The sequence below is a fragment of the Strongylocentrotus purpuratus genome, unplaced genomic scaffold, assembly GCF_000002235.5.
Source record: "Strongylocentrotus purpuratus isolate Spur 01 unplaced genomic scaffold, Spur_5.0 spur5_scaffold_17, whole genome shotgun sequence".
NCBI classification, from domain to species: domain Eukaryota; kingdom Metazoa; phylum Echinodermata; class Echinoidea; order Camarodonta; family Strongylocentrotidae; genus Strongylocentrotus; species Strongylocentrotus purpuratus.
Window position 1 is genome coordinate 27,137,226 of NW_022145602.1, and position 21,793 is coordinate 27,159,018.

Consider the following 21,793-nt stretch of genomic DNA (forward strand, 5'->3'; position numbering starts at 1 on the left):
CATAGATGAAAAGGTAACAATTATATTTAATGAAAATATATAACAGAGTTAAAAGAACACTCATCTCTTTAAATAAACTAAAACATAGTAGTTGAAAATTTTATTTCATCCATGCGAAACCTTCAACACAAAAGCACAACAACTTATGTATGTCATTTGCGTTCTGGTAATTGCAATACAAAGGATAAAACAAGTGAATGAAATACATCCCCACCACACACACCTGGGAAGGAAGAATCTATTACTTTGAATACCTTTAGATCAGGCCTTCTCAACTAGTTTATTAGAAGTGCCAAAACTAAAAAGAATTTGTAGTTGAAGTGCCACTGTGTATGGTTGACTGTGCTGCGAGGGAGCGTAGCGATTGAGCCGAAAATGGGTGGGGTCCAGGGGCGAAGCCCTAATGGGGGTAGCAAGGGGCAAAGCCCCTGAAGCTGGTGGATTTGGGGCTTTCTAAAGGCGCAAATGGGGCATTTTTAGCACCATTTCATTCCACAATAAAATCAATCATAATTTCATATTGATTTGAATAAATAAGTACAATTCCTGGGTACAAATACACTGGAGGTATATTTATATGTAGTTTTTTGTGTGCAATAAACGCGGGAAATGTCAAAATAAAGTGAAAATCAAACAAACAAAAACAAGGTGTTTCCAGAGATTGGCAATGTTAAAATTGGTATCCCATCGTAAGCTAATTGTTGTTCAGACCTCAGGTTCAGATTCATATAAAATGGTAAAAACGATAAATTCCCCTTTCTTCCTGTTTGTTAAGCAGGCATTTTGGGCTTAAATTCGACTGCAACTTCTTGATTAAGCTAGGTATTTAATTCTAAAATATATATTTTCTTTCTTTTTTTTTTTTTTTTGTTGTTGCAACAGTCGCGCGCCACTCCGACTAACCACAGCGCCACAAGTGGCGCGCGCCGCCAGCTGAGAAGGCCTGCTTTAGATGATAAATGACTTCGCATAGTACGTCACGTTATCAAGAAAATGGCAATATCCATGTCTTGCTGAGAAACTCTACATTATTCTTGCTTTATACCTCTTTTATAAACTTTGGTGGACAAGCGTGTAGATCAATGGGCAAGAATATAATAAACTTCTTAGAACAATTATCAAGCTATTACTTAAAAGTTAGGTGTTCTTTAGGGTAAACATACAAATAATACATATAAATGTACCAAATAAAAAAATAAAAGGAAAGAGAGAGTCGGGATTATATTTTGTTATATTAAGTTTGTTCATTACTATATTACTCAAGAATCATAGATTTCTAAAAGAGATAATTGAAATATGAAGAGAAAAATTGATATTGAACCAAACTTTCCACATACAACTATTTTACTATCACCTTTAAAAAATAAAATTGCAGCAACTAGTACATGTAGCAATAAATGTTCAGGATGTCACTCAAAATTCTGTGGAAGACCATCACAAAACCTCATGTGAAAGGAGAAACAAGAATAAGACACAAGAGCATCTGGTCTCACTCAGGTGGATGGTGAATTAAGACCAGTATGCTAGGAGAGAGGCTATAAGGGGGTAGGAAAGATGGACACTAAACAATGACACTGATACTTGAACTTGAACTTGAACTTGAACTGATACCGACTAATTAGTGAACATACAAGATCAACTTACCTGCAACAATGTACACGACCATAGCTGGACTCTCTCCATTGTTTTCCAGGGTGACAACACTAATTGAGTGATTGCGCCCTGGTGTGACCCAAATACAAGTCCCCTCAGTAGCTGAACCAGGAAGATAATAGTCAGGGGATGGGACACCCTCAGAGCAATCCACTCTAAACCCATCAGCTCCAGTTAATACATTCCAGGTGACAGTAACTGACGTTGTGTTTGATGAACTGTCCTCAAAGGTTACTACGTCTGGAGCTAAATGTAAATAGTGATACAAAAATACAATCATGATTTCAGTTGGTTTTATCCCAAAAGCCTGAATAGAAACCCAAACATCTAAGAGTCCCATTCATTCTATACAATATGGAGCAAAACAGATCCTGAAACAGAGAGAGGTGAAAGCTAGGGACTAAATAAAGTCAGACATGAGCCTGAAAACTGGAATCCTTGCCTCTACATCTACAATTCTATGTTACACAGAAGACGACAAGATTATTTCATTGCTACTCCTCTTCATGTATTTATTTCAACATTAGGGCAAGTCCAAGCTACATTAATATGTATTGAATTCAAGAGAGAGAGAACATATACTTTTATCCACATGAATTTAGTTTTTCATGACCAAAAGTATTTATTGTACAGAAGTGTAATTACTTACTTGCTGCTGTAAAGGTCCCGGTGACAGGGCTCTCTTTATCCCCACTCACGCTGGTCACAGTAATGTCATAGGGAGCTCCAGCCATCGATACGTTACAAGTTGCTTCAAAAGTGTTGTCGGTCCCTTGATCATGGTTGAGAATGAATTCAGTGCTCCAATCAGCACCACAGTCTACGATGAAGTAATCTTCTTCTCCCTCCGGATCATCCCACTGTACAGTTATCTGTCTCGTTGTGATTTCACTAGATCTCAGAACTGCACTTTTTGGATCTACAAGAACATCACAAATAAAATATATACAGTCAATGGAATCACATTATCATGATCACTATCAAGTATATGGTATTATCAAGTATATGGTGTCACCAGTGAGAGGAAAGGTGAACTGGATCAGTGTGACTCTTGGGTCTCTCCTCCCGGTATAACTGATCAGGACATACACGTGTCCAACCTCACCTCCGTTTCCCCCTACTCTTAATCAAATATTGCAGTGGGTTCTAAACATGCATTTGTGATGATTCTCCTACACACCAGACCTCCATTTAACATCCTATCCACGGGATGGGATCTTTTCCACTGTAGCCTAGCCAGCGACTATGAAACAGAGGCACACGTTTCGGTCATCTGCCTGGGCTAGATTTGAACCAATGGTTTTTCGTACTGAACCTTAAACCTGAAATACTAACATCAACAGATGCCGTTCTTCAATCAGTGAGCGTACCCAGGAAAATCCATCACTAGAGTTGGGTATGCTATCCGTTGCTGTTGGAATTATAAATCAGATCATGGTTTGTTTTTACAGAAAAACGTACCTGGAAATAAACCGTTAGACCGGGAAAGTAACCGTAAGCTATGAACAGTATTTTGAAACTTGAAACTTACATGTAGTGATTGTGATGGTGTCTGTCTCACTGCGTATGTCACTGCTGACTGAAGTAACTGATATAGTATAGTTTCCTCCAGGATTTAGGCCAGTGCAAGATGCTATTAGGTATTCTGAGGCGTAGACCTTGTCTGTTGAAGCAACTCCATTGGAACAGGAGACTTCATAGTAATCCACTATACCATTGGGCATGGTCCATGATGCAGTGATGGAAGTAGTATTCACCATATATATCTCCTCATATAAAGTGACTGCTGCAGGCACTACAAGAAAGAACAACAAATTGTGATTATGTGTGTGTGTGTGTGTGTGTGTGTGTGTGCTTGTAAGGCACTTTTCACGTTGATGACATTGTAGTCAATTTCACTTTGGTCGTCTTGACAATTGTCCTTGTTAGCTCCTTCCATTCCTAGTTTATCAGAAGGGTTTGAGCTCTAAGTCAGCTGAGTTGCAGATATCTTTGCTTACAGGTATTCAGGTTCTTACAAAGAACTGTTGGTACAGAGAATCATGTAGAAGAATTTGTGTGTCCTGCAGAAAACGGTATATCACTGGTATTTTCTCCTGTTCTGTTTACAACTTTATGAACATCCTGTGTCACAGTCATTTCAAAATTTAAAGGAAAACTCACCCAACATTATGAGGGTATTCTAAAAAAGGAAATGTATTCCTGCCCTGTGGAATGATATTCCTTCATACGGAAATGTTTAAGTGATGCATGAATGAAGATATTCCTTGCATGATGTAATTCTGCCTTTTGGCATAACATGGGCGAAGCCATTTTATTGATAATGTGACGTACAAGGCTAACTTGTAAATGTATCATACACAAAACTTTAGTTGGAAAGTTTTTTCAATTCAATAACAAAACCTATACTTTTCAATGAGGGAACATCATAGATGAAAAGGTAACAATTATATTTAATGAAAATATATAACAGAGTTAAAAGAACACTCATCTCTTTAAATAAACTAAAACATAGTAGTTGAAAATTTTATTTCATCTATGCGAAACCTTCGACACAAAAGCACAACAACTTATGTATGTCATTTGCGTTCTGGTAATTGCAATACAAAGGATAAAACAAGTGAATGAAATACATCCCCACCACACACACCTGGGAAGGAAGAATCTATTACTTTGAATACCTTTAGATCAGGCCTTCTCAACTAGTTTATTAGAAGTGCCAAAACTAAAAAGAATTCGTAGTTGAAGTGCCACTCTGTATGGTTGACTGTGCTGCGAGAGAGCGTAGCGACCGAGCCGAAAATGGGAGGGGTCCAGGGGCGAAGCCCTAATGGGGGTAGCAAGGTGCAAAGCCCCTGAAGCTGGTGGATTTAGGGCTTTCTAAAGGCCCAAATGGGGCATTTTTAGCACCATTTCATTCCACAATAAAATCAATCATAATTTCATATTGATTTGAATAAATAAGTACAATTCCTGGGTACAATTACACTGGAGGTATATTTATATGTAGTTTTTTGTGTGCAATAAACGCGGGAAATGTCAAAATAAAGTGAAAATCAAACAAACAAAAACAAGGTGTTTCCAGAGATTGGCAATGTTAAAATTGGTATCCCATCGTAAGCTAATTGTTGTTCAGACCTCAGGTTCAGATTCATATAAAATGGTAAAAATGATAAATTCCCCTTTCTTCCTGTTTGTTAAGCAGGCATTTTGGGCTTAAATTCGACTGCAACTTCTTGATTAAGCTCAGTATTTAATTCTAAAATATATATTTTCTTTCTTTCTGTTTTTTGTTTTGTTGTTGCAACAGTCGCGCGCCACTCCGACTGACCACAGCGCCACAAGTGGCGCGCACCGCCAGCTGAGAAGGCCTGCTTTAGATGATAAATGACTTCGCATAGTACGTCACGTTATCAAGAAAATGGCAATATCCATGTCTTGCTGAGAAACTCTACATTATTCTTGCTTTATACCTCTTTTATAAACTTTGGTGGACAAGCGTGTAGATCAATGGGCAAGGATATAATAAACTTCTTAGAACAATTATCAAGCTATTACTTAAGAGTTAGGTTTTCTTTAGGGTAAACATACAAATAATACATATAAATGTAGCAAATAAAAAAATAAAAGGAAAGAGAGAGTCAGGATTATATTTTGTTATATTAAGTTTGTTCATTACTATATTACTCGAGAATCATAGATTTCTAAAAGAGATAATTGAAATATGAAGAGAAAAATTGATATTGAACCAAACTTTCCACATACAACTATTTTACTATCACCTTTAAAAAATAAAATTGCAGCAACTAATACATGTAGCAATAAATGTTCAGGATGTCACTCAAAATTCTGTGGAAGACCATCACAAAACCTCATGTGAAAGGAGAAACAAAAATAAGACACAAGAGCATCTGGTCTCACTCAGGTGGATGCTGAATTAAGACCAGTATGCTAGGAGAAAGGCTATAAGGGGGTAGGAAAGATGGACACTAAACAACGGCACTGATACTTGAACTTGAACTTGAACTTGAACTGATACCGACTAATTAGTGAACATACAAGATCAACTTACCTGCAACAATGTACACGACCATAGCTGTACTCTCTCCATTGTTTTCCAGGGTGACAACACTAATTGAGTGATTGCGCCCTGGTGTGACCCAAATACAAGTCCCCTCAGTAGCTGAACCAGGAAGATAATAGTCAGGGGATGGGACACCCTCAGAGCAATCCACTCTAAACCCATCAGCTCCAGTTAATACATTCCAGGTGACAGTAACTGACGTTGTGTTTGATGAACTGTCCTCAAAGGTTACTACGTCTGGAGCTAAATGTAAATAGTGATACAAAAATACAATCATGATTTCAGTTGGTTTTATCCCAAAAGCCTGAATAGAAACCCAAACATCTAAGAGTCCCATTCATTCTATACAATATGGAGCAAAACAGATCCTGAAACAGAGAGAGGTGAAAGCTAGGGACTAAATAAAGTCAGACATGAGCCTGAAAACTGGAATCCTTGCCTCTACATCTACAATTCTATGTTACACAGAAGACGACAAGATTATTTCATTGCTACTCCTCTTCATGTATTTATTTCAACATTAGGGCAAGTCCAAGCTACATTAATATGTATTGAATTCAAGAGAGAGAGAACATATACTTTTATCCACATGAATTTAGTTTTTCATGACCAAAAGTATTTATTGTACAGAAGTGTAATTACTTACTTGCTGCTGTAAAGGTCCCGGTGACAGGGCTCTCTTTATCCCCACTCACGCTGGTCACAGTAATGTCATAGGGAGCTCCAGCCATCGATACGTTACAAGTTGCTTCAAAAGTGTTGTCGGTCCCTTGATCATGGTTGAGAATGAATTCAGTGCTCCAATCAGCACCACAGTCTACGATGAAGTAATCTTCTTCTCCCTCCGGATCATCCCACTGTACAGTTATCTGTCTCGTTGTGATTTCACTAGATCTCAGAACTGCACTTTTTGGATCTACAAGAACATCACAAATAAAATATATACAGTCAATGAAATCACATTATCATGATCACTATCAAGTATATGGTATTATCAAGTATATGGTGTCACCAGTGAGAGGAAAGGTGAACTGGATCAGTGTGACTCTTGGGTCTCTCCTCCCGGTATAACTGATCAGGACATACACGTGTCCAACCTCACCTCCGTTTCCCCCTACTCTTAATCAAATATTGCAGTGGGTTCTAAACATGCATTTGTGATGATTCTCCTACACACCAGACCTCCATTTAACATCCTATCCACGGGATGGGATCTTTTCCACTGTAGCCTAGCCAGCGACTATGAAACAGAGGCACACGTTTCGGTCATCTGCCTGGGCTAGATTTGAACCAATGGTTTTTCGTACTGAACCTTAAACCTGAAATACTAACATCAACAGATGCCGTTCTTCAATCAGTGAGCGTACCCAGGAAAATCCATCACTAGAGTTGGGTATGCTATCCGTTGCTGTTGGAATTATAAATCAGATCATGGTTTGTTTTTACAGAAAAACGTACCTGGAAATAAACCGTTAGACCGGGAAAGTAACCGTAAGCTATGAACAGTATTTTGAAACTTGAAACTTACATGTAGTGATTGTGATGGTGTCTGTCTCACTGCGTATGTCACTGCTGACTGAAGTAACTGATATAGTATAGTTTCCTCCAGGATTTAGGCCAGTGCAAGATGCTATTAGGTATTCTGAGGCGTAGACCTTGTCTGTTGAAGCAACTCCATTGGAACAGGAGACTTCATAGTAATCCACTATATCATTGGGCATGGTCCATGATGCAGTGATGGAAGTAGTATTCACTATATATATCTCCTCATATAAAGTGACTGCTGCAGGCACTACAAGAAAGAACAACAAATTGTGATTATGTGCGTGTGTGTGTGTGTGTGTGTGTGTGCTTGTAAAGCACTTTTCACGTTGATGACATTGTAGTCAATTTCACTTTGGTCGTCTTGACAATTGTCCTTGTTAGCTCCTTCCATTCCTAGTTTATCAGAAGGGTTTGAGCTCTAAGTCAGCTGAGTTGCAGATATCTTTGCTTACAGGTATTCAGGTTCTTACTAAGAACTGTTGGTACAGAGAATCATGTAGAAGAAGTTGTGTGTCCTGCAGAAAACGGTATATCGCTGGTATTTTCTCCTGTTCTGTTTACAACTTTATGAACATCCTGTGTCACAGTCATTTCAATATTTAAAGGAAAACTCACCCAAAATTATGAGGGTATTCTAAAAAAGGAAATGTATTCCTGCCCTGTGGAATGATATTCCTTCATACGAAAATGTTTAAGTGATGCATGAATGAAGATATTCCTTGCATGATGTAATGCTGCCTTTTGGCATAACATGGGCGAAGCCATTTTATTGATAATGTGACGTACAAGGCTAACTTGTAAATGTATCATACACAAAACTTTAGTTGGAAAGTTTTTTTAATTCAATAACAAAACCTATACTTTTCAATGAGGGGACATCATAGATGAAAAGGTAACAATTATATTTAATGAAAATATATAACAGAGTTAAAATAACACTCATCTCTTTTAATAAACTAAAACATAGTAGTTGAAAATTTATTTCATCTATGCGAAACCTTCAACACAAAAGCACAACTTATGTATGTCATTTGCGTTCTGGTTATTGCAATACAAAGGATAAAACAAGTGAATGAAATGCATCCCCACCACACACACCTGGGAAGGAAGCATTCATCAATTTGAATACCTTTAGTTGATAAACGACTACGCATAGTACGTCACGTTATCAAGTATTATGTTTGAGTCCGAAATAAGGCAAACTAAGACAGAAGTTTGAGTTTCAGTTGTATGTTTAATATGGCAGCTTCAATTTACAATCAGGGGACTATGCCCTCAGTCGGCATGAGATATACAGTTTGAATTGCATACACAACACATTTCCCCCCTTTTAAGATAACTGGCTTATGACAGTTTCAATATAAACGTCCAGAAATATTTTCAATTTTAACTTGAGTTCACTCTCTTGATGGTTAGACAAGATATCCAAAATATAGCCAAAATACATATATCCAGTTAAAGTTTCATTCTCCTTTTTGTATGCAGTTTACTTCATGGTTTAAACATAATCCTTCAGGTACCCAGGTTGTTGTCACATTCTTTGCGAGCGACGAAGAAGTGACTGTGGCTGGTCATTTTCTTCCTGACGGTGGTCGACCTTGTCATCGAAGATGAACTGGTCATCGCTCTGATCACCCAAACTTCCAGGACGGCTTGCGATCAGTCGTCGTGCATTCCACCGCGTTTTGTTGTGCAAGAGGAACGAGCTTGGACCTAACCTACGGATGATCTGCTTCGGTGGTGAGAACGAAGAAGCTACTTTGTGCGAGTGATTTGGGCGCTTGATTCGAACCCAGTCTCCGACCTTAAATGTTGCTGGTCTCGCGTTTCGACGTTTGTCAATGTACTCTTGCACTCGCTTCTGTTTCTCTGCGATTTCTTTCGCTTTCTCTGTGACCTCCGCAGATGGTGCAGTAGACGGTTCACCGGTCAAGGAATGAGATGTAGATCGATATGTACGCAGGCATATCTGGATCGCTTGAGCAACGCTTTTCTCTTCTGTCATGCTAGCTTTCACACTTTCTTTGATAACGCGATTGAATCGCTCAACGCCTCCGTTCGACTGTGGATTATAGCGAGATGTGCGATGGTGGCGTATGTTGTAGTGGGCCAAGAACTCTGTGAACTCTGCTGATACGAACTGAGGTTCGTTGTCTGTTGTCACGTGTCGAGGCAGACCCCACTTTGTGAAAAGCTTCTCGGGAACAGCAATGACCGATTTTGTAGTAACCGAACTTGTTGCAGCTATTTGTGGCCATTTGCTATGTAGGTCGTGTATGACTAGAAGGAAACGCTGACTACTCGGTGCTGCGACAACTTCTCCGAAGATGTCTACTTGAATGGATTGCCATGGTCCTGTAGCCCATGGCGTTGGCTGTAACGGTGCTGGGCGAGGAATTGCTGACTTTTAGCTCAGTGTACAGCTCACACAACTCTTCACCATTTCCTTGATTCGCGTGTCGATACCAGGCCACCAGACTGTTTCGCGACACCGCTGCTTCATCTTGACAATGCCTGGATGACCATCGTGTGCGACCTGGATGACCCGATGTTGCAGAGATTCTGGAATGACTGCTCGAGTAACGCGTGCAATGCAAACGTCGTCAAATATTGCGCGCTCATGTCTGACGCGGTAGTACGGTTTCAGAATATCACCTATGTCTTGAGGCCATTGTGTCTGCATATATTGACAGACCAGTTTCAGCGTAACATCTGTAGCTGATTCTGCGATGAGTTCTTCTCGCGAGACCAAGTGTGCTATTGCGTGCGACATGACTGTGAGAACGTAATCTTCGGTGTCCTTCGTGGCGTCATTGGGGCGATCGCTAGTGGGCGTGAGACGACTTAACATGTCTGCGACTCTGTTGCGCTTACCCGAGATGTACTCCACATCAAAATTATACTGGTGTAGACGATCAGACCAGCGGTAGATGCGTAGTGGGCGATGTCCTGACCCGGTTGTGCTCAACAACGTCGTCAGAGCCTGATGGTCCGTACGTAGAGTGAATCTGCGACCAAACAAGTACATATGCCAGTGTTCACAGGCATACACACAAGCAAGAGTTTCCCGCTCCCCTGTTGAGTACTTGCGTTCGGTGCTACTCAATGCGTGTGACGCAAACGCGACTGGACGCTCTTCTCCATCAATCAATTGCGACAGCACAGCTCCCACCGCGATACCAGATGCATCTGTAGTGACGAAGGTCTCCACATGAGGATCAAAATGTGCGAGTACCGGTGGCGAAATTATCATTGACTTGAGCGTGTCAAATGCCTGTTGCTGCCTGTCGGACCATTCCCATGGTGTGTCCTTACGCAACAATTTCTGCAAAGGTTCAGAGATGACTGCGTATTGCGGAACGAACTTGCGATAGAAATTTGTTGTGCCAAGGAACGAGGCGAGCTGTTTCGTGTTCTCAGGAGCATCTAGCTTGCGAATATAGCTTCGACGTTGTCTCGCTTTGGCTCCACTCCCGCTGCTGCAACTTTGTGGCCTAGGAAATCCACTGCCGATGCTGCGAATGTGCACTTCTCCCTGTTGAGAGTCAGGTTGTGCTTCGCGAAACGAGCGTGAACGTCATTCAAACGTTGATCATGCTCTTCCATTTCGCGACCATGGATGACGACATCATCTAGGAGGTTGACAGTTCCCTCACACTCTGCGAGAATTGAAGACACTATCTTTTGAAATGCGCTGGGCGCCGAACTGAGACCATATGGCATGCGCTTGTACTAAAACATGCCATCATGTGTGATGAATGCAGTAAGGTACCGGCTGCATTCTGCGAGTGGAATCTGTAGGTAGCTACGACGCATGTCTAGCTTCGTGAAGACTGTCGAGCCATGAAATGACACTGACAGCTCTTGGATGGTTGGCAGCGGATACTTATCCGGTATGATGGCTTTATTGACCGCTTTGAGGTCAATACAGAGGCGCAGTTCTCCATTCTTCCGGCGTGCTATCACCAGATTAGAAACCCACTGTGAGGAGTCTATGCGTTCGTTGATGTCATCCTTTTCCAGACGATGTAGTTCTGCTGACACTTCCTCACGAACTGCGAATGGTAGATGGCGTAAGCCCTGCGATACTGGACGCACTGATTGGTCTACCTGCGGTGCATGGCAGTATCCTGTAACAACTCCAAAGTCTGTGAACAGGGATGGATACTGTGCCATATGAGAGTGGTTGATGATGTTGACTTGCTCACCTGAGGGGTCACAAACGCGAAAACCCAGCAGGTCAAATAGGTCAACCCCTAGGAGGCTCTTACCCTTCGCGACGTAGATCCGACAACTGTCCACAGTCTTGTCCTTGAAGTGAACGGGCAACTTGACGCAACCTACATGTAGCACTGGAAATGACTTATCGGGGTAAGAAGTCAAAGTGACGGGTGCTGGCGTTAGCGGAAATGTAGAGAAATATCGCTTGTAGATCAAATCGTTGATGATCGTGACACTTGACCCTACATCGATCAAGAGATTGAGTGATACGCCATTCACTTCAAGTTCACAATACTTGAAGTCACCTCTACTCCCAACACTGTATACGAAAGCTGAGTGTTCCTCCTCACAAGAACTGGTGTCCTCTTCAACATATTGAACGCTTTGACCCTTTGAGCGACACATCTTAGCGAAATGATTCATTTTCGCACATGCTCTGCACTTTTTGCCATTTGCAGGGCAAGCACTTCTCTCAAATGCGTGTGTCCCTCCGCAGTTTCTGCATTCCGAGCGATGCTGCGTGGCTTGAGGCTTTGGACGGTAACCTCTCTTGGACACACCTTGTACTCGACCTTCTGAGCAGCTGGTTGCTGCAGCTGCAGTAGAACCACTATAACCAGGTAGTTGAGACTCCCTGCTATAACTCAGTGTTTTGGAATAGAGAAGAGCAGCTTCAACATTCTGTGCAACAGTTACTGCTTTCTCCAATGTCAAATCATCATTTTCCAACAACAATCGCTCTCTAATACGGGGTGTACTAGTTTTCTCGATGAGTTGGTCTCTAATTAGTTCATCTTTTAGGCCCCCAAACTTACATGTAGATGCCAACTGCTGCAGTGCAGCCACATATTGTTTTACTGGCTCCCCATTACCTTGAGCTCGTTTCCTGAAATTATACCGTTCGATCATAACACTTGTCTTGGGCCCAAAAATACTTCTCAAGCACTTCGACAGCTTCACTGTATTTGCTTAGTGACTTACCGCTATCCTTTGCTAGTTGATCGAGAATCCTCTGACCCTCTACGCCCAAGCAGTGGGCTAGAATGGCTCGCTTACGCTCCGGTGTAGCAGAGTCCAAACCAGTCGCTAACAAATATGTATCAAACGTTGAAATCCATCTTTCCCAAGGCATAACAGGTTCTCCTGGGCTGGCCAAAAAAGGCGCTGGGGCCGGTAGATTCAAAGCTGTAGCCATCCTCGTCGCCACGTATTATGTTTGAGTCTGAAATAAGGCAAACTAAGACAGAAGTTCGAGTTTCAGTTGTATGTTTAATATGGCGGCTTCAATTTACAATCAGGGGACTATGCCCTCAGTCGGCATGAGATATACAGTTTGGATTGCATACACAACATCAAGAAAATAGCAATATCCATGTCTTGCTGAGAAACTTTACATTATTCTTGCTTTATACCTCTTTTCATGAGTGATGAATTCAGAGTGATATACTCTGGAGGGAAAGTAAGACAACGTGGTGTTGCTCTTTTGCTGGACAAGCAAACAGCAAAGAATGTATGTAGGATTGAGGCTGTAAGCGATAGACTGCTAGCAGTCAGAATAAAGGGATCACCAGTTGACATCGCTGTGTTGGTTGTGTACATGCCTACAAGTGACTATGAAGACAAAGATGTGGAGGATATTTACGACATGATCGATGAGGAGCTGGAAAAAGGAAAAGGAAATGACTACCGTATTCTTCGTGGTGACTGGAATGCTATTGTCAGAAGCTCACATCACAAACACGAAGATGCTGTTGGTGAGTGGGGTCTCGGCAGGCAAAACCATAGAGGAAATAAGTTAGTGCAGTTTTGCAAGAGGAGAAAATTGGTGGTTACCAACACTCTCTTTGAACAGCATCCTAGACGCCGCTATACATGGAAAGCACCTGGGGATACTGCACGCTACCAGATTGACTATATTCTTGTGAACCAGCGTTACAAGAATAGTGTGAAAAATCTCTGGCATATCCAGGCGCAGACTGTGACTCGGATCACAACTTGGTGATGATGACAGTGCAGCTGAAACTGAAAAAGATGCGAGGGAGCTCCAAAGTGACGAGAATAGATAATGCAAAGCTGAAACAGAATGCATTAGTGTATGCATCTGGTGTCCAAACCCGGCTGTACTCTAGAGAATTTCCAGAGAGTCCCTCAGTTGCAGATGAATGGGAAAATCTAAAAGGTGCCTTGCATGGTAGTGCTGAAGAAAACGTTGGGTTTGGTAATAGAAAGAAGATCCGTAAACGATGGATAACGGAGGAAATGATTGATAAGATGGACCAGAGAAGGACGCTGAAAAGGACAACACTGCAGAAGGCAAAAGGGGTTACAAGAGGCTTAATAATGAACTAAGAAGAGCTACAGACAAAGCCCGAACTAACTGGTGGGAACAACAATGCAAGGAATTAGAGGATCTTAAACCGCATTGGGAGAACAGACCTTGTGTACAATAAAGTGAAAACTCTTAGTGATGATTTGTACAAAGGGAAAGAAAAGAACAACACATTAGGGGTGCTGGACGTGAATGGAGAACTGCTAACCAACCAACATGACATAGAGGATAGGTGGCGTCAGTATGTAGAGGAGTTGTATGCGAGGGACAATAAACCAGTCGCTCTGCCCTTGGAAATGGAAGAATATGTCATGGCAGATGACGTTGGTCCCCCCTTACTTCCAGAAGAGGTGCATGCTGCAGTCTGTCAGTTAAAGGAGAAAAAGGCAGCTGGGGAAGATAACATTACTGCTGAAATGCTCAAGAATATGGGGGAAGCTGGCATAATGGCACTGACTGAATTATGTCAACATATATATGAAAAGGGAATATGGCCAGAGGATTGGACAAGAAGCGAGTTGATCACTATTAAGAAGACTACAAAGGCAATCAGATGCGAGGATCATGGCACAATCAGCCTGGTATCACATGCTTCAAAAGTATTGCTAAAGATGCTCCACCATCGGATTGAAGCGAGGTCCAAAGATTATATTGGAATTGACCAATTTGAATTTCGTAAAGGGGTCGGTACCCCAGAAGCAATTGCTGTAATGAGAATATTAAGTGAGAGATGTATACAGCATGATCAGGACCTATATATCTGTTTAGTGGACTACAAAAAGGCATTTGATCGTGTCAATTGGACTAGGCTGATGGAAGTGCTGTCAGCCATTGGTGTTGATTGGAGAGACCGTAGACTGATTGCATGACTGTACATGTCTCAGACTGCAAGCGTTCGCGTTGGAGATGGGGTCTCTGAACCAGCCGTCATTGGACGGGAACACGCCAGGGATGCCTGCTGTCTCCTCTTCTCTTCAATATCTATGCAGAGGCAATGGCGCTATATCTCCCATCTCCATATATCTCTATGAGTATTACCGATACAAACAACGGAAGCTCGCAGTTTAGTATGACTGTCAACAGTTGCTATACTGCGCCGGTAGTACCGGTGTGCACGATGTCGCCCCATATTATATCTGTTCGAGCTAGAGGCGATCATTCGCGCAAGGCCCGAAACATGTAGAAGTTTTTCGTTGTGAAAAGCTACATCCTCTGAAATCTGACGATTCAAAAGACCAACAAATAATGAACAGGATGAAAGTCAGTATACCCCTATGTTACTTGTAAAAGAAAGAGGAAAAATGTCGCCTTAAATAAATGATAATCATGGAATAGCAAAGAATTTAGGAGTATCATGGGAACAAATTCAATGGAAATTTGTATTTAAAAAAGAGCCCCCGTGAGTACTAAAACAGCCCCCGTGAGAAGAGCCCCCATGAGTACTAAAAAAATATACAAATAATACATATCAATATATCAAATGGAGACTTACATAAACATAGAAATGACAAAGAACAAAAGCAAATAAATCACAAAAGAACTTACCAAACTTTCCACATACAGCTACTTTACTATGACTTTTTTAAAAATTTCCAGCAACTAATATATGTAGCAATAAATTTTCAGGATGTCACTCAAAATTCTGTGGAAGACCATCACAAAACCTCATGTGGAAAAAAGAAAAAAAGGAAAAAAATAAGCATCTGGTCTTACCCTGTTGGATGCTGAAATAAGACCGGAATACCAGGAGAAAGACTGTAAGGGATAGGAAACGACTAACTCCCCCCCCCCCCCAGCGTAGGAAAGATGGACACTAAACAATGACACTGATACTGATTAATTAGTGAACATGAAAAATCAACTTACCTGCAACAATGTACACGACTATGGCTGGACTCTCTCCATTGTTTTCGCGTGTGATAACACTAATTGAGTGATTACCCCCTGATGTAACCCAATTACAAGTCACCGCAGTAGCTGAACCAGGAAGATAATAGTCAGGGAATGGGTAGCCATCAGAGCATTCAACTCTAAACCAATCAGCTCCAGTTAATACATTCCAGGTGACAGTAACTGACGTTGTGTTTGATGAACTGTCCTCAAAGGTTACTACGTCTGGAGCTAAATGTAAATAGTTATACAGAAATACAACCATGATTTCAGTTGGTTTCATCCCAAAAGCCTGAATAGAAACCCAAACATCTAAGAGTCCCATTTATTCTATGAAGCGATCCACGGCGAGACGGCCCGGTGGCCAAAGCCGCCCCGCCTAGTACCGACTCAGAAAATGTTAAAGTATAACTTTAGTTCTTGAAGTGTAGAAACCGAAGATAAATCAAAGTCACTAAAACAAATTCTTGATTGGAGTTGAAGATTTATTAAAATAAACGTAGAATTAATAAAATCACGAAGTTCATGTTTTGGGGCTGGGCAACCCAATTGAAGCAAATTAGCAACTCATGTCGGAATCGTAACGGAAAAGAGGTCCCGCTCCAGAGACGCAACTCGGTTTTTATCCCCCCGAACTGACACGCCTCGTCCTCCCAAAAATTGAGGCGTGTCACACAGACGCTTTGCGTAATATCAATCCACCCATAATTAGTTTTCATATTAAAAGGTCCTATATTTCTTGGCGAATTTACCCCCTCGGATATTAAGGCGCTCCGGATGATCCGCATCTCTATTCCTCACATACTTCTTTCACGCACCCACCTGTGTCTCTTACATTCTAATCTTTCAAACAAGAGATGCAAATCACCCGGAGACCCAACAACCCTGGAAATTAATTCAATGAATATAAAAAGGGATAAATGTTGCTATGTCCGTCCACACTAGCGAGCCCACATGCTTCTGGCTATTACACACCTGTAATCCTCACTTCCTCTCTCATACTATTTCGATAGTGTGAACAGACCCGGCAACAAGGAAAAACCCTTCCAATTGTAATACAAATCTATTTCCCAAATTTGCCTAATTAAATTTAAGTCAACTGTGGCGACACGCCCAGCGACACCTAATCCAATCGGCCAAGCCGAAAAAGTAGAGCCAAAATTAAGAGCGCAACGTCTCGGAACAGGTGTTAAAAATAGCATACAAGGAATTCACCATGTATGTTTGTAAACATAGTTCTAGCGAAATCTACCAGGAATTTGCCTTGTACATGTACGTCAATGAACCTTTGAGGAAAACGTAAACACGAGAATATCCATATCATTACATCTATACAATATGGAGCCAAACAAAGCCTAAAACAGAGAGAGGTAAAAGCTACGGACTAAATAAAGTCGGGCATATGAGCCTGAAAACTGAAATCTAGCTTGCCCCTACATCTACGTTTCAATGTTACACAGAAGACGACTGGATTATTACATTGTTATTGCTACTCTTCTTCATTTTACTCTCACTTCAGGTCTTAACCAAAAAGAAAAGCCCAATTTCTACTGGGTGGTTTGCTAAAAGACCCCCCCCCCTTCCCCCCCCCCCCCCAAAAAAAAAACTTTTGTTCTTGACTACAACTAGAATATAATAAGCAATATAATAGATATGTTTTTTTTTTAAATGATTTGAAAAATGTAAATTGGTTATACCAAGGGTACCAGATTGTCATATAAATAATATGATCGAAATTGAAGGGAGCTGTAAACCTTCTTGATGCTGGAAGTCTGAAACAGCTTTCAATCCTAGTAATGAGAATTCAGTCGCATAACTGGTTACCGCTTGATATCCAATTTGGTTTTCTTGGACTACAACAGCAACTTAGATATTTCTTGAACTTGAAGGCTAATTAACATCAGGCAACCCAATATGAAAATACTTTTGACTACCCCGACCTCAAAAGATGCCCGTTCATTTTACAAAAAGTATTTTCAACTCTGTATTCATTTCAACATTAGGGCAAGTCCAAGCAACATTAACATGTATTGAATTCAAGAGAGAGAGAACATTTACTTTTATCCACATGAATTTAATTTTTTATAACTGAAAGTATTTATTGTACAAAAGTGTAATTACTTACTTGCAGCTGTAAAGGTCATAGTGACAGGGCTCTCTTTATCCCCACTCACGCTGGTCACAGTAACGTCATAGGAAGCTCCAGCTATCGATATGTTACAAGTTGCTTCAAATGTGTTGTCTGTCCCTTGATCATGGTTGAGAATGAATTCAGTGCTCCAATGAGCACCACAGTCTACAATGAAGTAATCTTCTTCTCCCTCCGGATCATCCCACTGTACAGTTATCTGTCTCGTTGTGATTTCACTAGATCTCAGAACTGCACTGTTTGGATCTACAAGAACATCACAAATAAAATATATACAGTCAATGGAATCACATTATCATAATCAATATCAAGTATTTGGTGTCACCAGTGAGAGGAAAGGTGAACTGGATCAGTGTGACTCTCGGGTCTCTCCTCCCGGTATAACTGATCGGGACATACACGTGTCCAACCTCACCTCCGTTTCCCCCTACTCTTATTCAAATAGTGCAGTGGGTTCTTAACATGCATTTGTTATATATGATTCTCCTACACACCAGACCTCCATTTATCATCCTATCCAAGGGATGGGATCATTTCCACTGCAGCCTAGCCCGCAACTATGGAACAGAGGCACACGTTTCGGTCATCTGCCTGGGCTAGATTTGAACCAATGTTTTTTTGGTACTGAACCTTAAACCTGAAATATTAATATTAACAGAAACCTTTCTGCAGAACTGATACAGCGAGCGTACTCATGAAAATCCATCACTAGAGTCAGGTGTGCTATCCGTTGCTGTTGGAATTATATGCAGATTATGGTTTGTTTCTACAGAAAAGCCTACCTGGAAAGTAACCGAAAGTAACAATATTTTGAAATCTTTTAGAAATATGCATTATTGAAACTTACATGCAGTGATTGTGATGGCCGTGTCTGTCTCACTGCGTATGTCACTGCTGACTGAAGTAACTGATATAGTATAGTTTCCTCCAGGAATTAGGCCAGTGCAAGATGCTATTAGGTATTCTGAGGCGTAGACCTTGTCTGTTGAAGCAACTCCATTAGAACAGGAGACTTCATAGTAATCCACTATACCATAGGCCATGGTCCATGATGCAGTGATGGTGGTAGTATTCACCATGTATATCTCCTCATTTAAAGTGACTGCTGCAGGCACTGCAAGAAAGAACAACAAATTGTGATTATGTGTGTGTGTGTGCTGGTAAAGCACTTTTCACGTGGATGACATTGTAGTCAATTTCACTTTGGTTGTCTTGACAATTGTCCTTGCAATTGTTAGCTTCTTCCATTCCAAGTTTATCAAAAGCGTAGGCGCTCTAAGTTCACTAGAGTGGCAGATATCTTTGCTTACAGGTCTTCAGGTTCTCATCAGGTTCTCAAATAAGACGCAAGATCATCTGGTCTCACTCAGGTGGATGCTGAATTAAGCCTAGAATGCTAGGAGAGAGGCCATAAGGGATAGGAAACGTCTAACCTCCCAGTGTAGGAAAGATGGACACTAAACAACGACACGGATAAATTAGTGAACGTGAAAGATCAGCTTACCTGCAACAATGTACACGACCATGGATGGACTCTCTCCATTGTTTTCCTGTGTGATAACACTAATTGAGTGATTGCGCCCTGGTGTAACCCAATTACAAGTCACCTCAGTAGCTGAACCAGGAAGATAATAGTCAGGGAATGGGTAGCCATCAGAGCATTCAACTCTAAACCAATCAGCTCCAGTTAATACATTCCAGGTAACAGTAACTGATGTTGTGTTTGATGAACTGTCCTCAAAGGTTACTTCGTCTGGAGCTACATGTAAATAGTTATACAAAAATACAACCATGATTTCAGTTGGTTACATCCCAAAAGCCAGAATAAAACCCCATGATCACTCTATACAATATGGAGCCAACAAAGCTTGAAACAGAGAGAGGTGAAAGCTAGGGACTAAATAAAGTCAGACATGAGCCTGAAAACTGGAATCTAGATTGCCCCTACATCTACAATTCATTGTTACACAGAAGATGACTGCATTATTTCATTGCTATTGCTACTCTTCTTTATTTTACTCTTTACTTGATTTTAATAAGCAATAGAATAGATATGATTTTTTTTTTTTAAGATCTGAAAATTGTAACTGATGATAACAAGGGTTCCAGTTTTTCATATGAATAATATGACTGAAATTGAAGGGAGCTGTAAACCTCCTTGACGCTGGAAGTCTGAAACAGCTTTCAATCCTAGTAATGAGAATTCAGTCGCATAACTGGTTACCGCTTGATATCCAATTTGGTTTTCTTGGACTACAACAGCAACTTAGATATTTCTTGAAGTTGAAGGCTAGTTAACATCAGGCAACCGCAATATGAAAATGCTTTTGACTACTCTGGACCTCAGAAGATGAGCGTTCATTTTACAAAAAGTATTTTCAACTCTGTATTCATTTCAACATTAGCGCAAGTCCAAGCTACATTAACATGTTTTGAATTCAAGAGAGAACATATACTTTTATCCACATGAATTATGTTTTTCATAACCGAAAGCATTTATTGTACAGAAGTGTAATTACTTACTTGCTGCTGTAAAGGTCTGAGTGACAGAGCTCTCTTTATCCCCACTCACACTGGTCACAGTAATGTCATAGGGAGCTCCAGCCATCGATACATTACAAGTTGCTTCAAAAGTGTTGTCTGTTCCATGATCATGGTTGAGAATGAATTCAGTGCTCCAATCAGCACCACAGTCTACAATGAAGTAATCTTCTTCTCCCTCCGGATCATCCCACTGTACAGTTATCTGTCTCGTTGTGATTTCACTAGATCTCAGAACTGCACTGTTTGGATCTACAAGAACATCACAAATAAAATATATACAGTCAATGGAATCACATTATCATAATCATTATCAAGTATATGGTGTCACCTGTGAGAGGAAATGTGAACTGGATCAGTGTGACTCTCTGGTCTCTCCTCCCGGTATAACTGATCGGGACATACAAGTGTACAACCTCACCTTTGTTTCCCCCCTACTCTTATTCAAATATTGCAGTGCGTTCTTAACATTTGTGATGATTCTCCTACACACCAGACCTCCATTTAACATCCTATCCAAGGGATGGGATCTTTTCCACTGTAGCCTATAGCCTGCGATTATGGAACAGAGGACACACAATGCAGGATACGGTCATCTGACTGGGCTAGATTTAAAACCATCGTTTAATTTGGTACTGAACCTTGAACCTAATATACTAACGTTAACAGAAAGCTTTCTTCGTACAGCGAGCGTACCCAGGAAAATCCATCACTAGAGTCAGGTATGCAATCAGTTACTGTTGGAATTATAATGAGATCAGGCGTACCTGGAAAAAACATACCTGGAAATAAACCATTTGACCCGGAAAGTAACCGAAAGTAACAGTATTTTGAAACTTGAAACTTACATGAAGTGATTTTGATGGTGTCTGTCTCACTGCGTATGTCACTGCTGACTGAAGTAACTGATATGGTATAGTTTCCTCCAGGATTTAGGCCAGTACAAGATGCTATTAGGTATTCTGAGGCGTAGACCTTGTCTGTTGAAGCAACTCCATTGGAACAGGAGACTTCATAGTAATCCACTATACCATAGGGCATGCTCCATGATGCAGTGATGGAAGTAGTATTCACCATATATATCTCCTCATTTAAAGTGACTGCTGCAGGCACTACAAGAAAGAACAACAAATTGTGATTATGTGTGTGTGTGTGTGTGTGTGTGTAAAGCACTTTTCATGGTGATGACATTGTGGTCAATTTCACTTTGGTCATCTTGACAATTGTCCTTGTTAGCTCCTTCCATTCCTAGTTTATCAGAAGGGTTAGAGCTCGAAGTCAGCTGAGTTGCAGATATCTTTGCTTACAGGTATTCAGGTTCTTACAAAGAACTGTTGGTACAGAGAATCATGTAGAAGAAGTTGTGTGTCCTGCAGAAAAC

General features: G+C 40.9%; 1 protein-coding gene across 2 annotated transcripts in view; it reads right to left on the minus strand.

Moving 5' to 3' along the window:
* Positions 1–21,524, minus strand: part of LOC105447587 (fibronectin-like) — a 39,686-nt gene extending 18,162 nt beyond the window's left edge. Inside the window, exons 1-12 of one of the 2 annotated variants that reach the window (XM_030987999.1) lie at positions 21,261–21,524; positions 20,395–20,664; positions 19,376–19,630; positions 18,719–18,985; positions 17,848–18,117; positions 15,699–15,953; positions 7,266–7,529; positions 6,384–6,653; positions 5,726–5,980; positions 3,185–3,448; positions 2,303–2,572; positions 1,645–1,899 (exon numbers count right to left, since the gene is read on the minus strand). In XM_030987999.1, coding sequence (XP_030843859.1) covers positions 1,645–1,899; positions 2,303–2,572; positions 3,185–3,448; positions 5,726–5,980; positions 6,384–6,653; positions 7,266–7,529; positions 15,699–15,953; positions 17,848–18,117; positions 18,719–18,985; positions 19,376–19,630; positions 20,395–20,664; positions 21,261–21,489 — 3,124 coding nt within the window. In that variant the 5' untranslated portion in view covers positions 21,490–21,524. The remainder of the gene's footprint in view (positions 1–1,644; positions 1,900–2,302; positions 2,573–3,184; positions 3,449–5,725; positions 5,981–6,383; positions 6,654–7,265; positions 7,530–15,698; positions 15,954–17,847; positions 18,118–18,718; positions 18,986–19,375; positions 19,631–20,394; positions 20,665–21,260) is intronic. The other variant, XM_030988000.1, reaches the window with a different exon arrangement.
* Between the last annotated feature and the right edge of the window lie 269 nt (positions 21,525–21,793).